At 48.6% G+C, this 24,272-nt stretch overlaps 1 protein-coding gene across 3 annotated transcripts; it reads left to right on the forward strand.

Annotated features, from left to right (window-relative positions):
* Nucleotides 1-5,714: 5,714 nt before the first annotated feature.
* LOC147415689 (uncharacterized) lies at nucleotides 5,715-21,350 on the forward strand. 3 transcript variants are annotated; one of them, XM_086464594.1, is made up of 10 exons: nucleotides 5,715-5,800; nucleotides 6,020-6,096; nucleotides 9,813-10,283; nucleotides 11,591-11,726; nucleotides 14,011-14,099; nucleotides 15,892-15,955; nucleotides 16,981-17,069; nucleotides 18,196-18,308; nucleotides 18,783-18,939; nucleotides 21,199-21,350. In XM_086464594.1, the coding sequence occupies exons 2-10, from the start codon at nucleotides 6,042-6,044 to the stop codon at nucleotides 21,348-21,350; spliced, it is 1,326 nt and encodes a 441-aa protein (XP_086320720.1). In that variant the 5' UTR covers nucleotides 5,715-5,800; nucleotides 6,020-6,041. The 3 variants fall into 3 exon arrangements, with proteins under 3 accessions (XP_086320720.1, XP_086320719.1, XP_086320718.1); XM_086464593.1 differs by lacking the exon at nucleotides 5,715-5,800 and having other exon boundaries at nucleotides 6,042-6,096; nucleotides 9,813-9,844; nucleotides 9,893-10,283; XM_086464592.1 differs by lacking the exon at nucleotides 5,715-5,800 and having other exon boundaries at nucleotides 6,042-6,096.
* The last annotated feature ends 2,922 nt before the right edge of the window (nucleotides 21,351-24,272 follow it).

The following is a 24,272-nucleotide window of genomic DNA, read 5'->3' on the forward strand; positions in this document are numbered from 1 at the left end:
CTATAGCATAGCCCGTATGTTTTCTATTGTTTTTTTGTACAGTTGTAAATTCAAAATATTCTGTCTTTGGGTACGTATTTTCAGTGTAATACAGTATGTATAATAAAAATTTAGATTTTTTAAGGACATGGACTGATACTCTTTTTAATAACCAAGTTGTGTATTGTACTGACAGGTGAATTGGTGAGGGGTACCGCTAGCCTGGGGCCGAACAGCCGGGTTGCACAGTAATGTGTATCCGTCTTAGATTTCTGTCACACTGCTTCTGTGGGTGCATTTCAAAGTTGACACACGCTAGTTTTGCTGGTTTAGGATATTGGTGAGTAGGAGGTGTTACCAAAATACCTGCTCTTGCATTCTGGCTAGATTTGCTGAAGCTGATGAACCTTGTATGACGTGTCCCCACCACGTGTGGGTGTGCAGATACCGAAGCACTCGCGCCGCAGCCTAGGCCTGATGGTACGAGGAAGGTATGCCATGGATGGGTTCTGAGGACGGCCCACATGGTATGACAGTGTGGAATAAACACTTTTTTTATGCCTCCTTTATCTGAATTCTGGCAATGGTGGCTTCTCTCAGTTTTAGAGTGCTGCGAAAGGTGGGGGTGGTTTGTGGTTTGTTTTGGTGGTGGGGGTTTTTTTGTGGTGTTTTTTTTTTTTTTTTTTCCGAAACTGTGTTCATGCTCAGCGATACCATTTCTGTGGGCTAGTTTATCCTGTGATAAACATGAAGGCTTATCCTACAATGCTGACTTACATGGACATGTGTGGCTGGCCTCAATCCAGTTTTCTTACTGGAAAATAAGGAACAGCCGTGTGGGTAGGACTCTGTTACACTTGCCTGTGCTGGTGCGGTGCCAGACATAGTCTGAGGTTCTGGTCTGTATCAGACTGACCTTATCAAATAGCCGGGAAGGGAATTCTGTTCCAGGTCAACTGCTGTGGTAGAATGCTGGGGACAAAGCTTTGAGCACAGGCTGAGATACACGTATTTTGTTATTTCATAGGGCACTTGCTCCGTCAAAGAGATTTCTTGGTGCCCCAGGGAGTGACTCACTGGTAATTTTATGTGGATAGGTGTGGGCCACTTTGCCTGTCTTCTGAGAATGGCCTGTGCAGAGTCAGAGCCCTCTGTTTTTAGTGATCTGTGTGTCACTAGGCATTTTGGACAGGCTTAGCTGGTGCAAGCACATGGGTTTTATCAATGTTTCTTTGAGATTCTTTGAGCTGTGTATTGACAAATGCCTCTCCACTTCCACAGAGCCCTTTGTTCTGGATCGTAGTTTGAATCCAGTAGAGCTGGAGCACTGTAAGAAGATCCCATCCATTTCTACCTTCTGGTTTTTCATGAAGGAGGCAGGTTGTTGGCATGTCCTGCAAGTGGCTGTTTGAAAACCCAACATTTTCGGTTTGGATGTTCAGGGGTTTAAATCCCCACAGGACCAAAGAGAACGCGGGCATTGTGTTAGAGAGTCTCCAGTTGCTGATGAGTGACCTTCCTGACTTGGTAATGCTCTTTGTGTCTCGGCTGTGCCTGATCCTGGAGAGCTGCAGTTCAGACAACCACACCTCCTCCCTGTTGTTTCACTGAATCATACTTTCCTTCTGCGTATTCTGCTCTAAGGCGGCTGACCAATTAGTGTAATTTTTCTGCCTAGAGCGCTAGATGGGTTTAACTGCAGCCTTAACACATGCTGCACCCAAGACACACTGCTCCATTTGGGAGTTCTTCACATTTTAAGACCCTCTTTTTAACTGATGGTGACTAATTAAGAATTAAATGTTCAATGCTCCTTGTGAGAAAACAAACTTCTAGACTCGGTTCCTGTATTGTCGTGGTTGGATAAGCCGTCAGATCTCTGCTGCAGTACCACACCTTTCCTTTGACCATCTCTGCTCTTTTTTTTTTATTATTATTATTATCCATTCTAAATCAAGTGTATTAGAAACACAATTAAAAGTTTGAGTTATTTGTTTCAAAGTGAGTGATCTTTATTACTTAAATTCCTTCAGCTCCCTTTTGTGGGTTTTATTATTCCCTCTACACAACACCGATGACGGAGGTTTCTGCTGGTGCAGTTTGAGAAGAGCAGCGCTGGCTTGCTTTTTTTGGTTAAGAGGGTTTTGGTCTTGCCCCTGAAGTGCGGCGATGTGTCCTCGCTTCCCCAAAGCTGTGGTGCCATCATGTGGCCGTTTGGTCAGGTACAGGTTTAAATGTCCAGAGCACAGAAGCGTGTGCGTTCCTGCCGGAGCGCTGACGGCTTTGACTTGCTTTCTTCTTTCTTACCTGCGCAGAAGTGTCTTGGCCTCCTCTTGGGCACAAAGCTGGTCTCGGTATCGTTCAGGAGCAGCGCAGCACGGCAGAACTTCTCTCCTTACCTGAAATGAAGGAAACTCCTGGTGGCCTCCTTCCTGCTCCTTGAGTTCAAGATCTACCCAGAACTGTTGAGGAGTCTGGTCAGAATTCTATAGCAAAGGTCCTCCTGATGGGGAGGCTCACTCTCTGCATATGCTCATGACGGTTATGCAGGTAAGGTACTGAGGAGCCTTCGGAAGATAAGCTGCGTTCACGTTGCAGACTGTTGGACCTGTGTTCCTAAAGTCTGAGCTCCTGTGCTGGTTTGTGAGAGGCAATTTATATACCAGGGACTCGGAAGAACCTTGCATCTGAAAGGTGTGCCCAACCCCCCCGTGGGGTAGTGCATCCTCCCATCCAGTGGGAGGAATCCTTCAGTCCTTTTTTTTTTTTTGTCTGCTCAGCCTAGGACCCCTAGCAGTGACAGTGGAGAGGTCGATAATCATGGGAAGAGCCAAAGGATACAGGAATAAAGTGATCTTTCTGCTCTTGTCTGCCGGCAGTTAATTGGGACTTTCTGACCTTAGAGGTCCACCACTTTCAGTCTGATGGATGTGGCCCTCTGCTCTCAGCTCATCCATTCCTCTCTCTTTCACTATCCTCCCTGTAGGTGGGACCTCACCTGGGGACTGTCACCCCCGTAGCACTTACTGTCACATCCCAGCTAACAAAAGCTGAGGTCCTGGCAGCTCATGCTTGACATTGCGAAGAGGGCTGGTGTTCGAGAGACTCCTCCTGCTCAGTGTTTCTTATTAAATCAGTAGCTCTCCTTGTAAACAGGCAGGTCACTCCGATATCTAACACCCAGGTGACTTGCAGCCAGTTGATGCACGGTCCTGTGGTGGCCTTCAGGTTTGTAATGCCAGGGTAGCTCAGAAATCAAGAGTGGTCTCAGCAGACGAGATCTCTAATGGCACTTCCTTCCTTGCCCAGCTTGGAAGGAGGTGTGGTTCTGGGCAGCCTTGGACAGCAACTGTCCTCTTCAGGCTAGGCAATGCACAAGAGTTGATATGAACTGCTGGCGTGTTTGAGCAGGATGCCAGGTTCTTAGGAGAAAATGTCACCATGACTGCCTCTGCCCTCTAAGGAGACAACCAAGTTTTGAGGTGGAGGGCACTGTCTGGTTTATTTGGGGACGCAAGGTTCACCACCCATGGAAGAGCAACCAAACTGACAAGAGGAGGGCCCTGTGCCAGCCTAGGACATTGCTTTTGATCAGCCATGACACTGTTTTTTATTCTCTGTGACCAACTAGCAAAAGCATTTAATCTCAACAGAGACAAGCCAGGGCAGGTCAGGAGTTCATAAATTAACCTATTTGTACTTTTCTGCCCTGAAGTGGCATCAGACTTTTCCTGTTGGAAGAGTATTTCCAACTTGCCCAGTTGCCAAAACAATTGAGAGGAAAGCAGCCTGGCTCACCTCCCAGGTGGGCTCTGGCAGCTCATCCAAAAAGGGGGCTTCGAGGGCACGGGAAGGGGTTTCAGATGCAATTTCCCTTTCTCTTCCATGAGTCAGGCTGAAACTCGCAAGTGAAAGCACTGTCACAGCGGTGAGTGTCAACATCCAGTTTTTAAGTGCCTTTCCTCTGTGTGTGTATGTGTGCTGTAACTCCTCAGGAAACGTGTGACTTACCTCTGGGGCTTGGGGGTGTAGGGAGGGCTCTCCACAAGCGAGGGGTGCAGCTCATCAGATGGAGGGGACCGATCTGCCCCCAGTGCCTCTAACAGAATACATCTCACGGGGTAGCTGCTGGCAGTGTTTCATCAGTGCACGGGGCTGCTTCATCCTGCAGCGCTGCTCACGCAGAAGTTGTCCGCCGCTGCAGGTCCTCGGCCCCCAGGTTGGGCTGCCGAAGGGCCCCGCACAGGTCTGGGTGGACCAAGTGGTTGTGTTATTTACACGGACTGAGATCCACCATCCTGCGCAGACTTGTAAGACCCATAAAGCCAAGGTGAGGAACGTCAGGTTGAGAACTTGCCCGCCTGCAGGGCAGGGGCAGCCCTCGCTCCACCCCTGCCTTGCAGGAGCCCTCGGGCAGCGTCTCGGTGAGGGGCTGCTGGGGCTGAGTGTTGTGCCTGGGGCTGTCACCTTAAGTCTGATGGTTTGCTTGCTCGCAGCAAGCAATTCAGGTTGAGGATGTATTTGACCGTGGGAAGACAACTGGCCCCTGACTGGCCTCTACCCATCCAAACTGGTGATACTAGAGCTGAGGAGGCTGCCCTGTCTGCCTGCAGCTACCATGAGGCATGTTAGCATCAACAGGCTGTTGCTGCTGGAGACAAGAGGACAAGAGAGTGTCCCGGGCAGAGCTGTGGGTATCAGAGAAGGTCCTTGGGTGGGGACGGGTGGGTGCTTGGATGTCCCACAGCAGGGGCCGTGCCTCTGTGCAGCTCGTGCAGGAAGCGCCGCTGGGCCGCGCGGGCAGGGATGGCGTGAGAGACGTCCCGTGTGCAACCTCCCGGCCCGCGTGGTGGCCGTGCGACTTGGGGGAGCAACCACACAACATTGGGGAGCAACCGCACGTGCAGCACGGTGTTGTCAGGACGCTACGCGTCGTGCCAAACTGACCCTGCCTGGGCTGCTGTGAAGACAGCTTGAGGGCTTGGGTTAGAGCACGCTAACTGTTGGCTCACCGTGTCGAGCCCTGTGGAGTATCTTGGAGCACAGAAGGCATGGGCAGTGCCTGACAGCGCCTGATCTGCTCGCTGAACATGTGGCTGGGAGGGCTCTGCATGTGAAGCACCCACAATCCTATGGGAGAAGCCAGCTGTTCCCTGAATTTGGGTGAAGATGTGACGTAGGTGAGATGTGGCATTCAACTGTAGGCAAAAGGAAGTCCTTTGTCATAGTGGAGGCTCAGCAATGATGATTAAAAACTGATTGGGGTGGAGTGAAGTGGGGGGCAACTTTCAAAGCAGGGCTGCAAGGTGAGGAAACCACGGGGACATCTGTATCCTCGGGCAGCATGGGCATGAACAGCAAGCAGGATAGCTACTGGATAACATGTAGAAAATGGGATGGGACCTCACTAAACTTAATGCCCTCACCTCAAAATCATCATCAGGATCGCTGAGTTTGATGAGGATCAAATCTGACATCTTGGGGGCAATGAGGGGGGAGAGTTAAACACGGATTGGGAAAGCTCTGCACTCACAAGAGGGTGAATTTTGGTTACAGCATAGTTAGTCTCAGCTAAAATGGAAGCTGCTTTGAACCGTGGATTCTTTTGGGGTTACTTTTTTTTTTTTTTTTTTTTTTTCAGGAAATCCTGGGTGTCTGAAAAATGAAATCCTTCCACTTGATGAGGTCACGGGGGGCTGGCCAGCAGCCAGGCACAGAGCTCGTGCGCAGCTCTGCCCATTCCTTTCTATGAGCCCGTTGCTTCCTCCAGGACGGGTCTCTTGCATGTATTTCTGCACGCTGCAAGGGGAGGCTTAGATTTGCTCTTCTGCTCAACATTTGGTTTGCACTACGCTTTGAGAAGGCCAGTAACGTCTTAAGACCTGTTATAGTCTCCAAATATAAAACCCCCCTTTGTTGGGGGGAGGTTGACTTGACTGAGCCGCATGATCAGAGTCAGGTGACAATATTGGGCACAAAACCAGAGGAGAATAAACAGTTGGGCGTAGGAGATCAGCTGCTGATCTTGCCTTTTGACAAGCTGTGTTACTCCTCAGGGAAAAATGAGCGCCTGGCCCTCTCCTCTGCTTTGGAGCTTAACCACAGCGTGTTTAACAGGTAAGTCCTCCTGAGGCGGTGTTCCTCTTTGCTGGCCGAGTGCAGAGGTGGGTAAAACCATAACACCACCATAACTGGCCTTCACTGTCTTGGGGTGCTGCAGAAGGGCAGGGCAAGGGTGGGGGGAAGGCAGGAAAGGCAATAAGCATTGGAAGCAGGCTGGATATGGTAAATATAAAAACTTGCATTTACAAGAAAAAAAAAAAAAAGGAAGAAAAATAGAGTCCTGTTAATCTGCATATCGAGGATTTGCAGTGTCCTCTTCGTGGCTTTATCCTAAACCCCAAGGAACAGGATGCCCAGTATGTTCACTTTCTTGGGGTGTTCTGGTAACTGGATCTTTGTAAGAGAAAGAGCATACATAAAAATGAGTATTTTTGTAATCATGCCTCTCCTTGTTCTTCTCATCCTTTTGTACCACTCAGCTATCCAAAAAAATTATCTGCGTTCTTATAATTAACACCTTTGCTACGCGGGACCTGCAAAATCTGTTGCACCTCAGATCACGTACCTTCCAGGGCACGTCTGGCTACATGTGACTGGAAGCTCCTTGGGGTGAGGTGCTGCCCTGCTCCCTTCTCGCTGCAGTCCACCTGCATTTGGGGGGTTAAGGGGCTGCCGGGGGCCCTGCGGCTGCCTCCCTTCTGAGCGTATGAACCCATCAGCCCTGCTGGAACAATTCGCACTTTACAGAGTTTCTCGGCAAGGGGCAGAACTGCTCAGAGCAATTACCTGCCGAGCCTCGCCTTAGCTGCGTGCATCCAGGGCAGCCTGAGCACGCCAGGTACGAGCTGTAGTCTGGCACGGTCATGAAATGAAACAATTTGGGGAAAGTCTCCATTTCAGGAGCAAATGATTCACCTGTTGAATTCACCAAATGATCTTTACGTTCACCTAGATCTGTAACTGTTGACTTGGTTGTGTTTTGCTGGGCTGGAAGGATTAGTTTTTCAGAGCAGCTGGCTGTGCATCTGTGCAAGATGGAGGGAAGAGAAAAATAAGGGAGTGTCCACCCTATTTCTGCATTTTGTGAGTTCCTGGCCAGCGTCCGTGTGCCTCGCAAGTCGGCAGGACTGCCTGCCTTATAAGCCAGGGAGGATTAGCTCTGTAGTTGAGAGTTCAGTAACCTTCCCTGACATCCTCAAGGCTCTTGGAGTGAAAGATCGTACCAAGGTGTCACAAAAATGACCCATCCTCGAAGTGTCCCTGGAGACACTTCTGTTGATTGGCATTTAAAAAAAAAAAAAAAAAAAAGCCTCTAGAAAGTGAAACCATTGCTCCCAGGCGTAGATACTGTAAGTGCAGGAGAGAAAATGGTCTGATGAAGATAAGATTGATTGAATATTGTTTTTTCACACCCGTGATACTGTAACTGGTAAAACAAAACATCACCCATTTTAACTAGTGGCTTGGAAATATTTTTTCCACTTCACTTTTTTTTTTCTCTCCATAAATTGTTTAAATGAATTTACAAAGTAGTGGCTACAGAAGGCTATTGATGGCTACTGAAGTTTAGCAAGCAACTCTTTAACGGCTATTTTAGTAACATGTTACAAAAATATATTTTCAATTAAAATTCCATCTTAACAGTACCACCATTTAACAGCGGAACAAACCAACCAAGGAAATCTTATGAAGAGGCAATATTCAACTAAAAAAATCTTTTAAAACAACCAAACAAAAACCAAAATTCAGCCAGCTGTGTGCAGGCCAAGGTGTTTAAATCCCCTGTGGTGTCTCTGGCCGCCAGAGCTGAGCGAATGTTGGGGACAGGCTGCTCTGTGGGAGATCAGACTTTAATCCCAGTGGGCCTTCTGAAAGCTTTTCCCAGGAGAATTTGATGATGCCCTTGACTTACTGATAGTGTTTACTTTGAGACCAGTTTAATAAAACTTGGGGCAGACTCGGCTCGTTGCCAGACGTGAGGAAAGAGAAGCAGTCTGACTCCAGCCCTTCAGGCAGGTGAATCAGACAAGGGGAACTGGGCATCTCAGTCCTGGGTTGAGGCATGGCCAAGGTAGCAGTGTCCTCTGCGGGTACTGCAGAGCAGCTCTCCCTGCCTCGGGCTGGTGCTGGCACCTCAGATCACTTGGACCTGGGGCAAACAAATACGCCACAAAATGATCGCTGTTAAATTCAGCGTCTCTGTTTTGGGGGCTACAGCAAGAAAATGCGGGCAGTGGCCCAGACAGCTGGGTGCTTATCTGCTGCTCTGCTGAAGAGTTACAGAAAGATGGGGTTTTTGCACTCAGTGGAGTACAAAGCAGGCAGTATGCAACAGGAGGGAACGCTCCCAAAGAGCTCTCTCCATGTGATCGCAACTTTATAAGGACTCTTTTATTCAGTGCCCTTATCTTCCTGTAGAATTTCAACAACAGCTACTAGTCAGCTTGGTCTGTGTATCGCTGTTGTTCATACCATGGCGGTGCTAAGCACTGGTACCCGTGGTGCCCGGCTTCGTGTGGTGTAGCCAAAATTGAGAGAGAAATCAAAGGCTGGGGGAGAAATGGGCTTGGGAAAAAGCCTGCGAGGACCCGTGGGTCTGCAGCCATGTGGCACTTGTGCTGTCACCACTCCACGGTGCTGCCCCTCTGAGTCCCCAGCTCCCTGTCCTGCTCGTGTCCTTCCTCACCCCCACCCCACCATCGGGTGTCAGTGGCGCTTTTTGGGCTCCTCGAAACCCGATAAAGCAATTTCTTAAAATAGTCCTTTTGCGTGCCAGTGGCCACTTGATTTCAGCAGGCCCTCTCTCTGTGGTGGCTTGGTAGATGTGTGCTGGTTAGAAGAGCATGTAAATGCCGTGTTACCAGCCACAGTTGCGCACTGATGCTGTACAAAGTTGGATGTTTTCAGAAGCTGCGGTTATTTTACAGTAAATCCCTGCCCGCGGTTTCTGACTAAAGCAGATATGAGAGCTGCTGTGGCAGGAGCTGGCTATTTTATTTTTGCTTTGCTTAGTACCACGCTGCTGAATTAAAACCAACTTGTTACTTTTCATGTTTAGTTTTACGGGTGTCTCCTGTGTTCAGAGGCTGGAAGACGTCCCCCGTGCTTGTGTGCTGAGAGATGCCTTTCCTCAGCAGACAACATTTCAGTCCGCTACGTATCACGGCAAAACAACTTGAACTGCAGTAATACCCCTTTTCTCTGAAGATTACAGCTCTCCGGGCTCTGACAGGGGGATTTCAGAATCAAAGCAAGTCTTGGCCTGCGGGTTCCCTTCTGGTTACTGGATGTATCTCCAGAACAGCTTAAAACAAAATCCCAAACCCATGACTTCTCTTTGCTGATCCCTTTAACAGAGATGGGATAAAACAGCCAGCTACTTGACAAGCATCTTAAATCAGATTGTCATGAGATCTCGGGGTCAACTGTCTCAAGGAGCTGCCGCTAACAAAATGGAGTGTTTCAGGCAGTTCTCACACCTTTTATCTAGGAGAGTCAGACCTCCTGGACATCAGCACCTACTGAGTTGTGGCCTCATGGAGACACTCGTTTGTTTCCTCGATAAGTGTCTCATGTGCCAGGGATGCTCAGACGCTGCCAGTGTTCGCCGCCTTGCATCTGCATTGCTCTGTAGCGGAACATAGCAGAAGGGAGTTTCTGGACAATGAACAAGGATACATGGGTTAAGCATTTGATAAAGACCTAAGGGGAAGCCTCCGTCAAAGGGAGAAAAATAATTTTGCCACTAATGATGTTTTTTCTTCTCTTAGGTATTGCTTTGGGCCAGACAACCATCACCCAGGTTCCTATTGCATCAACCCCAGTGCCTCCCAGTGCAGCCACCACCCAGGTCCCTATTGCACCAACCCCAGCACCTCCCAGTGCAACCACTACCATGGCCTCAGTTCCCCCAACTGCCGCTGCAACGCTCTCAGCCGGAGTGGCGTCAACAACCGCAAACGTGTCCACAGCAGCTGATCCAAGCACACAAAACCCTGTCCAGACTCTACCCGCCACCACGAATGTGACCGTCCTCACCTCTGGCAGCACGGCCACCTCTCAATTGTCCACAGGACCGATGGCTGCATCCGCCAGTGCCCCAGCATCCCCTCCAGACACCACCACGTCTCCTGGGGTCCCGTCAGCAGCTCCGTTCCTCACCACCGCCAAGCCCTCGAACTGCAGCAGAGCGAATGTGACAGCCTGCGCCCGCTGCTCCCCAGGGACGTTTCCCAACGAAGGTAAGAGCCCCTGCTCGCCCTGGCACTTGTGTTGGGTGGAACAGTGACTTGTCAGGGGAGGTGAAACCAGCACACATTCTTGTGTTGGAGGCTTGGGCAGGAGGCAGGAGTGGAAGTTAATTCATTGCACCTTTCAGAAGTTAAAGGCTTGGCCTTTGCTGGCCTTGTGCTGTGTATTGGTCTCCTCAAGGCTTCCCCAGCAGGACAAAGAAGCAGTAGGGCTGTGGCACAGAGCATAACACAAGTACAACCTGATTTATTGGCAGGAGGATGTTGTTTTGAGGTACAATGCCAAATATAAGGATGGCTCCCAACTATCTGTCTCGAATATTTGTTTCTATGGCAGAGATTCTCTTTCAGCCTTTTCACTTGGGCTTGAGAACTACCCAATCAACCTCTGTTGTGGTCAGGAGTGCATAATGCTACCTTTCCCAGAAGTTATTTATGTTGTAACGTGCGCGTGTGCGTGTTTGTTTCTAAAACACCGCCACCTCACCGCCAAAAAATTCCCAAATAAAATTAAAAAGTCCCTAAAATAGAAGCCATGTACTGTTTGCCTACTTCCCCCACTGCAGGGCATTTTTAAAAGGAGGAATAAGCAGCTCTGATGCTTTAGGGTATATCTGCAGAGGACAGGAGGTAATTCCCACCTCCCTCTTGTGCAGGATCTTCATCCACAGGGTCTTTTCTTGCCTGTGCCTGGTTGCCAGAGCAGCAAGGGTGGTTCCTGCAAGCAGTGGGATGGCAGGTCTGATGTGTGCAGCCGCAGCAAATCCCACATGATTACCCTGCGTAGCTTGCATTTGTTTTGTGGAGCAGAGAGGGCTACAGCTTGTGTCTGGTGGGAATGCCGTGGTTACCTGTGCTCAAAGAAAAGCTGCTGCTGCTTAAGGCAGATCCTCTGCTCTGGGGCTTTACTCTTCAGTTCTGCTTCCCACAAGCCTAAATTATCAGTAATCCAAAGGAGTAGGTCGGGTTTTTTTTTCTTTGTTATTTGTGTGTTGGAGGGAAAACAAGGAAAACCCTCCTGGCTCCTCAAATGAAAAGAGAAAAAAGCAGCCATCTTAATTACCAGAAATCCGCATTGATAGACTTGAGACCTTAGATCATCTTACGGTTGTTCTTCAGCTTGCTAACAACGCACAGCAGCATAATGAGCATTCATATTACAGTTGCTACCCTCTAAGACTGCCTTGCTGGAGGGGTTGCATCCCAACACTTCTGAGTTCATGGCAGTGACCTGTCCTGACGAGCACAGAGGTGTAAGTGTCGCAATCCTGATCCTGACTTTTTTTGTTCCAATTTAGGCACCTTGAGCTGCTCGTGCTGTGCGGAGGGCTCGTGCACAGCTCCCAGTGCCTGCACCTCCTGCCCGCTGGGCCACTACCAGCCCGAAAGCGGGCAACCGTCGTGCCTGCCTTGTCCGCGGGGGCGTTACGCCAAGTAAGTGACCGAGCCCCTGGCCACAGGGTGGTGGATGCTCTTCCTCAAAACACTTCCTAGCCGGCAAAATCTTCTCCTTTGGGCTATAGGAAAAGTGCTGCCAGGGTTGTTTCTCAGTGGGAAGCACAGGGTTTTGCACCCCTGAGGGAAGGAGCAGCTCAGGGTCTGCTGCCTCAGCAGCCACCCATGGCGCAAAACACTCAGTGGCGACAGCGAGAGGCTGGGTGCTCCCTAGCTTCTTGCAGGGCTTTGTGGTAAACTGAGTCAGGGAGCTCATTCACTGCAAAGCTGAAATAGCTACCTGCCTGATAAACTGACCTTCAAACAGCCCAAGCCCTGGAGAAAGCCCTAGGCTGCCTTTGGTCTGTGCTTCAAACGAGCTCCCCGGCGGGCAGGTGGAGGTGTGAAGGTGTGTGCCTCTTCACCACTGCTAAATTCTTCTCACCAGGAAACCGTGGTGTGGGTGTTCTTGCACCAAGGGCTTCCCAGCAGCGGCTCCAGCCCTCTGTGGGCTACTCCCTTTTTTTTTCTTTTTCCCCACAATGGTCTTTTGTATGTATTAGGAGGGAATATGGTGGTTTTTTTTTTTTATTTTGTGATGAGGGGACACTTGGGAGTGAGGTGTGGGTTCATCTGCTCAGCTTTTCTCTAGGATACTTCTGGCCAACTGGCTTCATCTCTGCGCTTTGTCCAATCACTTTCTCAATCCCTATTTTCTTGCCTCCAAGGGATCTCGCCACATTTAAGTCACTGCATCTAAAGCAATATCCTTAGCTGATACAGCGTGGAAGAGCTAACAAGACATCCCACCCAGAAGCCCAGCCTTGCAATTTCACCAGGCTGCCTCATCCCAGCGACATGCTGTCACAAGTGTCCTCCGGCTGCAGGGACAGGCGCGTGTCCTGCCCTCACCGTTTCCCATCGGGTTCTTCCTTGCTGTATCTGATGTCTGCTGCGAGTAACCAGTGGGCTTTGTCCCTCGGGTGGCTGCAAGGACAGGAAGGGTGGTGAGAGCTTCCCAGGACCATGTCCCCGATTTGGATCAGCTGAGGGAAGAGGGAATAAAACCTGGCCACAAGGAAGCCCCTGAGTTTGAGGAGCCGCCAGCTCCTCCTCCATGCTCCCCCCTTGCCGTTTGTGCTGTGAGGACCTGCCGTGCCTTATTTTTCCCCCAAAATGCTTCAAAAAAACACATCAGAGGCAGTTTCCAGGGCACTACACAAACACTGCTGTTGGGATGTCGGAGAGGGCAACATGGAGCTGGGGACCAGAAAGGGTCAGCAAACAGCGGCTGGGTTTACACGTGCTGGACTGGGGGGACCAGAAGAAGGGGAGATGTGGGGAAGCGGAGTGGAGGGGGTCCGGCGGGCACAGCGCGTGCATGGCCATCTCCACGGCAGCTGCCCGGGCCTCAGGGCTCCGATGGGATCGTTTAACATTTTTGTGGTATTTGGAGAATCCAGGCTCCCCCGAGCTTTGAGCGGCTCTGGCTCGCACAGGCCCTGTGTTGGTTTGTTCTAAGCAAAGCGTTTGCTGTGTTTCCAGTTGATTTTTATTTTTTTCCACAAATCTTGCTCAGCCCTGGGGTTTCTGAAGGAATTAAAGAGCGTGTCCTTGTTTTCCTCCAAAGCATCGCTCAGTAATTCTTACACCCGCATGCTTCTTGTTGGGGATTTGGCTCTGCAGGCGATGAATGCAAAAGCTTTCCTCTTTCTCTGCCTTTCTCTCTTTTCCTCCCCCTCCTCCCGGAGGTCTAACGTATTACATCCCCTTTCCCACAGCCCCTGTTATTTAAGGTCAGGACTCTCACACATCAGTGCTTGTGGTTTAGCTCCTTTTTTCGACTCCTAAGTGACCTGACTTTCAACAATGGAGCAGCTCCTTTTAAAAATTGCTGATGGATGCTGAACATGAAGCACCTTTCCTGTTCAATTCAATTTCCAAGTGTGGATTTAAGAGCCTGACTTTAAACCAAGGTTTTTAAGCCTGACTACAACAGATTTTTCAAGACTAGAATTCAGACTTGAAATCAGTCCCTTTCCATATAGCCCACAGGCACAGGACATGTCTAGTGTTGATAATACAGAAAACTTTATTGTTTTCAGCAGACCCTTAGCATTTGGGCGAGTTCAAATTGTTTTTCTGCCTGAACTCCTTCATTTTAATTTTACTATTTCTAGACTTGTTAGTGAAACAAAGAGTTGCACTCTGCGCTCTCCTCTTAGAGTGGATAGAGGCTTGGGTGACCTAAAATAGCACTCACCTCTGCTCCCTTCTCTCCTAGCTTCACAGGGAGCACCGCATGCCTTCCCTGCCCGCCTGGCCATTACACTAATGAGTCTGGGGCTGCAGCCTGCAGAGCGTGTGAGAAAGGTAGGCTTTGATTTGTGTTCAACCCAGATGCATTTTTGTGATGCGATGCTTTTTCCCATGGCCAGATGCAATTAACAGGTAACTTAAAAGCACTGAAGAGTAAACAGGTTATTTCGTTCAGGCTAAAAATAGAAGAGCAGATCTTTTCCCATTCTGCTGTTGACATTTTTATTAACATGAAAAGAACAGATCTCAGCGTCATGCTTCTGTTTGCAACAAGCTAATACTAATGCTGCAATGAAAGCCTTTTCCAGACAGTCAGGAAAGGTTTATGAAACTCAGTTACAGCACAAAGGGGAGGAGGGCGTCAGGCAAATAAAATATTCTCCTATTTTTAATGGCAAAAATTAGTCTAAACCATCTTTGTTTTCAGTTAGGCAATCTTCTGCCGTCTGAATGTTAATTATAATACTCTCCTTATTCCCCAGACATTAAAAACTGGGTGTTCAGCGAGCTACTTTGCACCTGGCTAATGCAGTATGAGGCTGGTACAATGTGTTCGCAGACAGTGTAACAACATGTTCAAAACAGACCAGCATTGACTTATGCAGAAACCTAATTAACGCTTGCAATGCAACAGCTATTCTGTACACAAATTAAGTGCTCCTCATATACGCACAACTGTTTTTCTGAAAATCTGCCCGCCAAACTGTTTGGCTGGGACCTAAATCCTGGCTATCACTTGCTAAGTCTGGGAGGAAAAAAGTCTAACTGGTGACAGCGCTGCGGTGTGTCACTCCCTTTGCTCAGCAAATTTGAACACCGTGTTGGACCACAGAGGAGTCTGTGGGGGTGGCCCCTAAATCATGCAATCACAAGTTTAAAATGTTCATTCTTCCTTGCAGGGAGAGAGAGATTGCTTTGTTTTCATCCTGCTCTGCTGCAGCCTCTGCTGCTTGCTTGTGGCAAATCTGGGCTGGTTCGGAGGGCAGAGGGCAGATCTTACCCACAGCACTTCCAGCTCCTCTCTGAACACAGGCACCTGAATTCTGTCCCACGTGGACCCATGGCAGTGACTGGTGTTGTTCGTCATCAGGCACCTTCCCAAAACCACCTGAACTCCCAAGTGTTGCTCTCCTGTCTTTAGAGGTTCCCATTGGTGTGCCAGGAACTCACAAACTGGGTCCTTCCTGCCCCCCTTTCCACACCATGGGGCATTTCAGAGCATTTCTCTCCTTGTTGTGCTTTGAGGAAGGGTCTCAAAGGCAGGCTGTCCTCCTGCCTTTCATGGTCCTGGTGGTTCGGGGAGGGAGGGCGAACAGCAGCTTGCTGCGCTCAGCAGAGCCAACCTGGTTGGTGGGTCTTGTATCCTTCCTTTTGGGGGGGAGGAGATGCACCTCAGACTTTCTGGGGTGGGGGAATGCCTGGAGGGACTGGGGTGACTGTTTTCCCCTGGCCAGAGACCTGCTCCAGCTGAACAACCCAGGAGTCAGCACTGGGATCACCTATTTCAGCTTCATTCCAGTTCAACCTGTTATGCTGGGAAGGCTGACAGGTCCCTCTGTCTCCCTGGCAGGGTTTTGGATGTGAGAGTGACACCAGGGAAATCTGCCCGAGCCCCACCTCCACCGCTTCCCTCAGCATGGCAGAGGTCATTAGGGAACTTTTGTTGCTCTTTCAGGGCTTTTGACAAACAGAAAACCAAACATCCTGAATTAGCCCATGAAATGCCACCTGAAGGGTGTTGTGGGGAGTTGATTTGGTTGCTTGTGAAGTGGTGTTGAGCAAATATACTATGATGATCTTTATATACTATAAAGATCCTGAATCTTTACTCTTTTCTCTTTTTCAGGCTATTTTAGCTCTGAGAAAAATGCAGCTTTTTGTCTGCCTTGCCTGCCTGGATCGTTTTGCAAGTAAGATGTCTGCTTGTGGTGCTGGCCCTCAGGTGGACAGGGAGGGGTGGTTTTCTTTTAGCCACTGAGCTAGAAGACCCAAGGTCGTGGCCACAGACAAGTCACCTGCCATTTCAGCTGTAGGAACACTGGTGCTGAGCCCTGGTGTGAGGGGGGTGGTACAATGCAGGGGAGGATCCTGGCTGGGTGCGGAGGTACTCTGGGATGAGGTGGTAGAGCGTCAGCTTGCAGCCCACCTCTGCCATCCCCTCTTGCCAACGCCGCTGCGTTGCGTGGGCTTGCACACCGCCGATAAACGAACGGATGCTGGCACAGGGATCGAGCTGCGCGCTGCTCTGGGTTTTGTAGATTTAAGCTGAGCTGATGGTTTGTTTATCCTGAGGCAAGATGCGCAGAAGGCAGTAGCTAAACCACCCTGTCTGAGCTGTCACCTCTGGGGTGGGAGAAAGGGCCTGGGAGAGGTGCTGGTGGGTACCTCGAGATGGGCTCTGCACCCTGCCGTGTAGGGATGCCTGCTGCATGGAGGTTGTGGGGTTTGTACCCAAAGCAGCTGAACTGGCACGTGAATACTTACCTTCCTTCTGACCTTGCCTTGAGCTCGTTTGTCCCAGTTACGCAGCAGATCTCTGCTGAACCTTGATTAAATTGCCACAAGACCGGAGCCAGGGCTTACCCGGCTGTATCGCAGGTGTCTCTCCCAGCTCCCGTCAGTACCCGTTGACCAGTTCCAGCCAAGTTTGCTACAGAATAGTGACTTCGAGGATAGCAAGTTCCTACAAGTTTCATGCAAATAAGCAACCAAAGAGAGGAGAGAAATGCAATCATGTACCTAGCCCTAATTAGACCTGTGAGAAACCACACTGGAGAGAGACACTGTGAACACCCACAAAATGGCAAAAGCTCAGTTCCCGGTAGACCCTGGAGACTTCAGTCAGTGCATGCATAAAAAAGCTGGCTTTGGTGGGCTGGGTTGGGCTTGGAAGCGCTTGTCCTACAGCGTTGTCTGCTTCCTCTCCCCTCCCCAGCAGCAGCAGCTGCACGGCGTGTCTGCCTTGCCCCGGTGGGCAAGAAGCTCTTCAGGAGGCATCAGAGGAGTGCACGCCCTGCCTGCCAGGTACCTTCTGCAGCGGAGGGTGGGGGCTGCGATAGCCCAGCTGGGAACGCACAGCTTCGGCTCCAGAAGGAGCAATTCATTCCTGAGCCTCGTCTCATCCGACCCAGAGGACACCCTGCCAGCACAGATGTCCTGGCTGGCATCTGCAGAGCAAACCATTGCCCTCAAGGTGATGGGAAGGTGCTGTGGGGGTTTTGGCCCTTCCTCGTTTGCCAGGACCTGCTCTTGGAGGCTGTGCCTATGCTACTCCTTCCCACCAGCATGGTTAATGGCTCGGAGGAAGGCCGGTCACCTGCGTGCCAGGGCTGCTGAAAGCTGCGGCTAGATACAGTTCTATCAAAAAACCTATCATCATCTTCATCAGTAGCGGTGGTTGCTTTGCTGATGAAACCACAGACTTGCTAGCAGGGGCAAGGGATGCTCCGCACCCAGCAGGAGTTAGCCTGAGGCAAAGGGGACAGTCAATGAGGAAATTACTCTGCTCCTTGCGTCGATGTCTTAAATAACACCAAAAATAACATCAAACCGCAGCGGGTGAGTCAGCGGGAGGGCAGAGTGCTCCAGCAGCCCCTGAAGCCACTGATGGTGAGCCTCCTCTCTGGAGACAGCGCCAGGGATTTCTTGTAGTCAAGTTGCATTTTAAACATGCAGAAAAGCATTTACCACTTTGAGACCCAGGCTTTCTGTGACCCATCGTTCCCACAAAGCTTAGGAAACTGAGCCGTGCTTTAAACTTTGCTCAGCAAGCTTCAAACAGATGGAAAAGGTGTTTGAATCCAGAATTAGAGAGGATGAAACACTGCTGACCTCTGGCTCCAACCTTCCCTCTGCTTTAAAGCCAGAGCTCACTACTAAACCCACCTCCCACCGTACTCCTACTCACACTTACTCTGTTTGCCAAGATCTAACCCCAGATATCCTGTAGTCTCTCTGTCCCTGTTTGTTCTCTGTCCTGCCCCTTTGCCACAGAGCAAGGACCAAAGATGAGGCTCAGCTTTTGTTATGCACATGAAATATTTAATGGTCTTTCTCCTTGTGGCTTTGAAAGCTGAATCATTCATATGCAATTGCAAAGGCCCGGGGGTCTATTCTCAGATCTTAATTTTGTGCTTATTTGCTATTTTAGGTACGTTCAAAGGTCCCAGCGACAGCAACTGCAAGCTCTGCAGGACAGGAGAATACCAATTACAGCGGGGCAAGGAGAGCTGTGACCTGTGTCCAGAAAATCACTACTGCCCTGTGAGTCTCCATCAGCTGGTTTGACAGCCTGGATTAACAAATATACTGTCCTGTGACATGCTAAATACACTTCAATTAACACCATTTTCATCTGAGCCTCTTTCCCTTTCTTAAGCATAGACAGAGCCCTGATGGAGGGAGATGGTTAAAATTATGACACCAGGAGTCTGGCCACGTGCCACCCTTGGAGCTGCCCGGTCTCAGTGGGCCATCAGGGGAATGTCAGAGGATGGTGTGTCCATTAATGAGCGGTTGTTTGATATATGGATATGCTGTATAATGACACCTTCTGCTCTTCACCCTACCCTGAGTAACACCACAGGGGCAGGCAGGCTAAATTGAATGATGGCAGGTTCATTTCTTGATCATTTTCCTCCTGCTTTTTCAATGCTGAAGGGTCACCTCCCTTCACACTAGTTACCTTCTGCAGTCTTCCCCGTTTGCTGGTGCTGAGTTACTTCTTCTCTTGGGCAGAGCCCAGATGTGAACCCAGTCAAATGCCCTCCCGACGCCTTCTGCCCCGCGGGCAGCGCTGAGCCAGCGTACTGCATGGAGCTCTTTCTTTACAAGGCAGGGGCCTCCTGCCAGCTGACGCCCCTGACGGTCCTTCTGCTGGCTGTCTTCTCAGCAGGTGAGTCTTGGTTTTCTCTGTCCTCTGGTAAAACTCAACAGGCCTCTACAGCTGAGCACCTTCATCTTAAGCCAACACTGTTCTCTGGATGGTGTATTTTATGTTTCTGGAACTATGGATTTCTAATAAAGGTCTTTTTGGCTGCGTTTAATGCAAATGATAATCCTTTCCCCATTTGTAAGTAGGGATATTGCTATATTTGCTCTGAAGGAAGGCTAGCATCATGCTGAAGGCTTGTTGTTTGTCCTTGGGAAGCAGGTGTGTGTATGGACCCCAAACCAGGAACTTCTCGACTGCCCAAAACTAGGAAAGAGGACAATTTCCTTTTGGTAGGAGACTTCAAGTTTCCAAAAAGCATTCGCCCCTCTGCCCCCCGCAACTCTTGCTGCAGCATCCAGCAGGTCAGGGTGCTGTCAGCTGGTGCACTGTTGGTTGTGTCAATGCTGTAGTGCGCCTTGTAACCAACAGACTGAAAGACAACCAGCACTGACTGAGTATGTGGCGCATCCCTCATCCCAGGGGCCACCTGCTCTCATTAGCTCAGTAGGGCAAGCCAAGGGGTGGATGAGCTTTTCCACCTGGAATCTGCACCATGAATACTCGCTCCAAAACAATGAATATGCATTTTGTAGTCTTAGCAAAGGGAAAAATAAGAGGGCTGTAGTTTTTACCCAAATGTTGGGGGAGGTTTAATCAGAGAGAGCAGTTATGATGCAAATGAGCAACTGTTACTGCTATGAATTGCAAGAAGGGCAGACAAGCAAGCTGGGAAGAGGGACTCGTCTCCTGTGCACAGGCAGATGAACAGAAACCCCACTGTAAGTGCCACTTAGGCTGCCAGCTCCCTTGACACATGAGATTTTAATCTCTAAATCACAGAGATGACTAAGTCATCAGAGGATAAGGAATTGTAGCCTCATATCCCTGGGTTTCTCACGCACAACAGTTATGTGCCTCCTGGAGACCCATCCTCCAGTCCAGCTCACTGTTGTTAAAAGGCAGGGGGAGATAAAATCGACGTGTTGTTATTCCCCACAATGAATAAGAGAGAGCAAAGCTGCTTCTCCAACAACACAGCAGCGCCGGTTGTTCTCATCAAACTCCTCTCTTGGTACGTGAGGAGAGGACCCTATGGGTACCCAGGAGGAGAGAGGGACAGCAGGGTCTGGAGGAGCTATAGCTCTAGCAGCACTGCTTGACTGCTCATCTCCAGAGGGCTGAAATGTCCTGGTGGGAGCAGATGAGGGTTGTTCTCACAAGCTGTGGCTTGGAATCACATGAAAGCTCCTCCATTGGCCCATATCCCCTTGTGCCAGGCTGTAGGCCAAAAATCTGCCAAAACAGATGCCATCTGAAGCGAGTATTAATTAGAAAAAGTAGATTAAAATGAAGCGTATGAAAAGCCTGTTCACATAGGGACAACGGCCCATTAACCAGCATTTCTGATAAACAAGTCTGAGGGTCACAGAACAGCATTCCTCAGGGAAGTCCTGCCTGTCACAGAGCTTGCTACGAAGAGGGGTAAAGGAAACAGCCCACACAGGAACCTGTGAGTATTTCACGGCTGGTCTAACAGATCAATTGTTTACCATGAGACTGTCTGCTCACGCAACCTGAATTTGGACGTATTTGTCTGGCCATATTGCATCACAGTGACAGATTTGTGCTCTTCTGTTAAGATCAATTTTCCCCGATTACGCTTCTGCCAGAAACAGACAAACAGAATGTCGCAGTACTTGGTATTTGCCAATTATTTCCATGTCTATGCCCAACCTAAAAGTAATTTTTCCTGACAGTCCTGATCTCAGTCTAGACTCAAAGTTAATCTAGGTCAGCTACTTCTTGTGCTTCAGTGTAAGTGCTGCACAGAGAAAACTAATTTCTCAACAAGATCCTTTGGTAGGATCTGCAATGGATAAGATGCCAAGTGGAAAATAATAGTTCCACAGAGTAGAGAGTAAATGGGAGTAGGAAAACCAGTTACTGAATTATTTCATTAAAACTTGCCACTATTTTTTATTTATTTACTATCCAGAGTAAAGCTGAAATGCTGAAGTTGAGTATTTATTATAGCTGGCCAAACTTTTTTTTTTTTTTTTTTTTTTTTTTTTTTTTTTTTTTGTGCAGAGTATGTAGGGAAAAAAAACCCACCTCCTTATTTTACCAGAAGAGAATACTTGAGTTGGGAAGCCCTAGAGCAAACACCACCTGACACTTTACCTTCCCATCTGAAAATAACTACCATTCCTTACCTTCCAGGTGGAATCCTTGCTGTCTTTCTAATAATTCTGAGAAGAAGGCAAGAATATAGCAAGAAATCATTAAAGTCTCTATTACTGCCCCGAGGCTCAGGACGACACACAAATTACGGGGGGACTGAGCACACAGAACCAGTCTATGCTGGCTGGTAGTGCAGGACACGCTGTCAGCAAGCACCTGCTTCTCCTTTGCCTGGGGCAATACAGGTGTGTGCGTACGGCCAAGACATTTAACCACGAGCAACCTACTTCTGTACAGCTAAAATAAGCGCTGAGAAATAAAAGTCAATTTTTGAGTTGCAGCTACTTGTGCTGACCAACCCAGCTGCCTGCTGTATAAAAATGGACTGATGGAAAAAGTCCTCAAATTTCTGGCTTTATTCAAAACTAAGTATTTTTCTCCTTTCCTCAAGGAAAAAAAAAAAAACAAAACAAAACAAACCAGCAACCAACCATGTCTGTCTCTCCATTTCACCAGTCAGCTCAACCAACTGAGTGAGGACTGACTGCTCCTGTTATCGAGGCTCTTGTGATACCTGAACAATCACTTCCACCTGAGCAGGTACCAACACCAACGTGCTTCCTTTTAAGAGTACGCAATTCTTTAATTTTTTTTTTTCCATTCTCAAAACTTTGCTATTACTTTAAGCAAGGGTAAGTAAGTCAAGGAAAGGGATCCCAAAGCCTTCCCCTTTCTCTTACCCGTGGGAAAACACATGCAACTTAAACAATGGTTGATCCCTGGACAAATATGTCCCTTTTGTTTCCTGCTGTAAGGTGGTGCTTCATGCATAGAGCTACAAAAGCAACTCAAAACTTCCAGCAAACCTCACAGGAATTGTTTCTTTCGCCACCAAGCCACACCAGTAAGAAAGACATGAGACTGTCAATCCTTTGGAGCCAAACGGAGCAGGATGCTGCAGCCACGGAAGATGCCTCACACATTTCTGCATGCCCAGGAGATGTGCCTGTACTAGACCTGTTGTTTAAACGCCTGTCAAAGTTCCTGCCCTCATCCCTGATACTTGATTCACCTCCCACCCACGAGAGCAGCAGATGTGATTTGTACCTGTTCTCCCTCTATGGAGCTGTGGCACGGCAAGCTTTCTCCCGTCCAGCCTGCCCAGTTTAACCATCTGGTTCAATGGAAGCCGTTTGTACTTTACAGGGATGATTTCAAACCGTGTAGGTGTTTGCGTGGCTCGTTGACTCTTCTCTTTTTAAACTTGCTGTTTGCTGTATTTTCCCTGTCATGTTCTTTCTCACAGTGTTGTTTAGCCTTCTGCGGTCTCGCCAGCACACCCAGCACTCGGAAATGCCCATCGACTGTAATGGGGCCAGCTTCAGCTGCTCTGTGAAAGCAGTACCTGGGGTCTCTTCTCACCTCGTTGTCTTCCTACTCCTCCTCCAGCACAATTCACACACACAGGAGGTGTGCCGCGTCACCCCAGGCAGACCACCCTTCGTCACGGCGCTGTGCTCCACCAGCTCTAGTAAAAATAGTATCTACTATTAAAAGAAAGATCTATGGTTTTAAATGAATGTGCACTGAGGTGGAAGCAGGTGTTACTGCTCACATTAGTCTTTCACTGGGCTCCTGCAGCAGCAGAGTCAGCTGAAGTTACCCAGCTGGTGGGAGGTTAAGTGGGGGTTGAGTCAGCTGCTCATTCTCCTCTGTCCGGGGGTGCTGTTCACAGTGTTTAAAAGAAATCACCACTTCTCTGATCTCTCTTAACTATGACAGGTGAATAAATGGATGGGAAGCGAGGTATTACATCGTCCTTTGTGGTCAGACAGGTTGCCTGGAGAAGCTGTGGATGCCCCATCCTTGGAAGTGTTCAAGGTCAGGCTGGGATGGGGCTTTGAGCAACCTGATGTAGCAGAAGATGCCCCTGCCCAAGGTGGGGGGGGTCGGACTAGATGGCCTTTCAAGGTTCCTTCCAACCCAAACCATTCTAATCCGGATCAGCAGCAGGACAGTACCTATACCCATACCCCAAACTCCACTGCACAGCACAGGCAGGCCTCCCCCCATCCTCTCCAACAGCCTCTCCCACGCTGTCGATTTGGTACACAGGCATTAAGTTTCTCAGCTGGCAAAAAAACTGTGGCTTTTCACAGGAGCAGCAAAGGACACCATCCTGATGCACAGCACCAGAGGATCTCAGCAGAACAGTAATCCATTAGTACCAAAGCAATTTTCTGAAAAGCTCTTGAGAGTCTCTTAGGAAGTCTCGGAATTTAAGTTCTCACTATGAGAGAACAATGTCCAGTTCCCTCACTGCCAAACCACGCTTGCTTACTATGTACCCTTTTCCCTTTTCTTTTCTTTAAAGAAAAAAAATGGTGCAAAAATAACTATATAGAGATGTTTCAAAAAAAAAAAAAAAAAGAATTAGCAACTTCTTAAATAACTAGGAATAAATTTTAATATTTAATAAGACACTGAAGTTTCTCAAGCAGTCAGACACAGAATAATGTGACTCAACAATGTGGAAAAATCCCATTGATATGTCTTTCAAGATATTTTGCTTTTCCAAGTAATTAAAATTAAAAAAACCCTAAAAACTGACCATGAACACAAAGCTATTGAACAAAACAGACATTTAATTTGATTATTCTTCCTAGATTGTATGAAAATACATGTAACATATTCAACTGAAAATTGTTTCCACGCTTGCTCATGTGATAAAAGAACAACAAATTCTGGATTTGGCTATCATGTACCAGCTTTGAAGAGTTTGCTGGAAAAGGAAAGACAACTTTCTACTCTGATGGGCAAGACACTAAGTACATAATGCCACACAACATGCCATACTTAGATGTTACTTAGATGAACCTGTAACAGAAAATCTTTTAAGCTGCCGAGTGCTAAGAAGTATGGAGTTGCATCATGAGAAAGCTTAATTTTTCAAGATTGTTTTCCCTTGTATTTGAACAGTGGGAAAAGGAAAATAGTGAAACAACTTTCCTTTTGTCTTCTTTTTTTTACCAAAACTTCAGCCCATTTTCCCAGTGCTGCAGAGTAGGGTACAGAAGCCTTCATTGAAAGACATCTAAACCCCACCTTTCCTG

The sequence above is a fragment of the Leptosomus discolor genome, chromosome 4 (genome assembly GCF_034619465.1).
Source record: "Leptosomus discolor isolate bLepDis1 chromosome 4, bLepDis1.hap2, whole genome shotgun sequence".
Taxonomy (NCBI): Eukaryota; Metazoa; Chordata; class Aves; order Leptosomiformes; family Leptosomidae; genus Leptosomus; species Leptosomus discolor.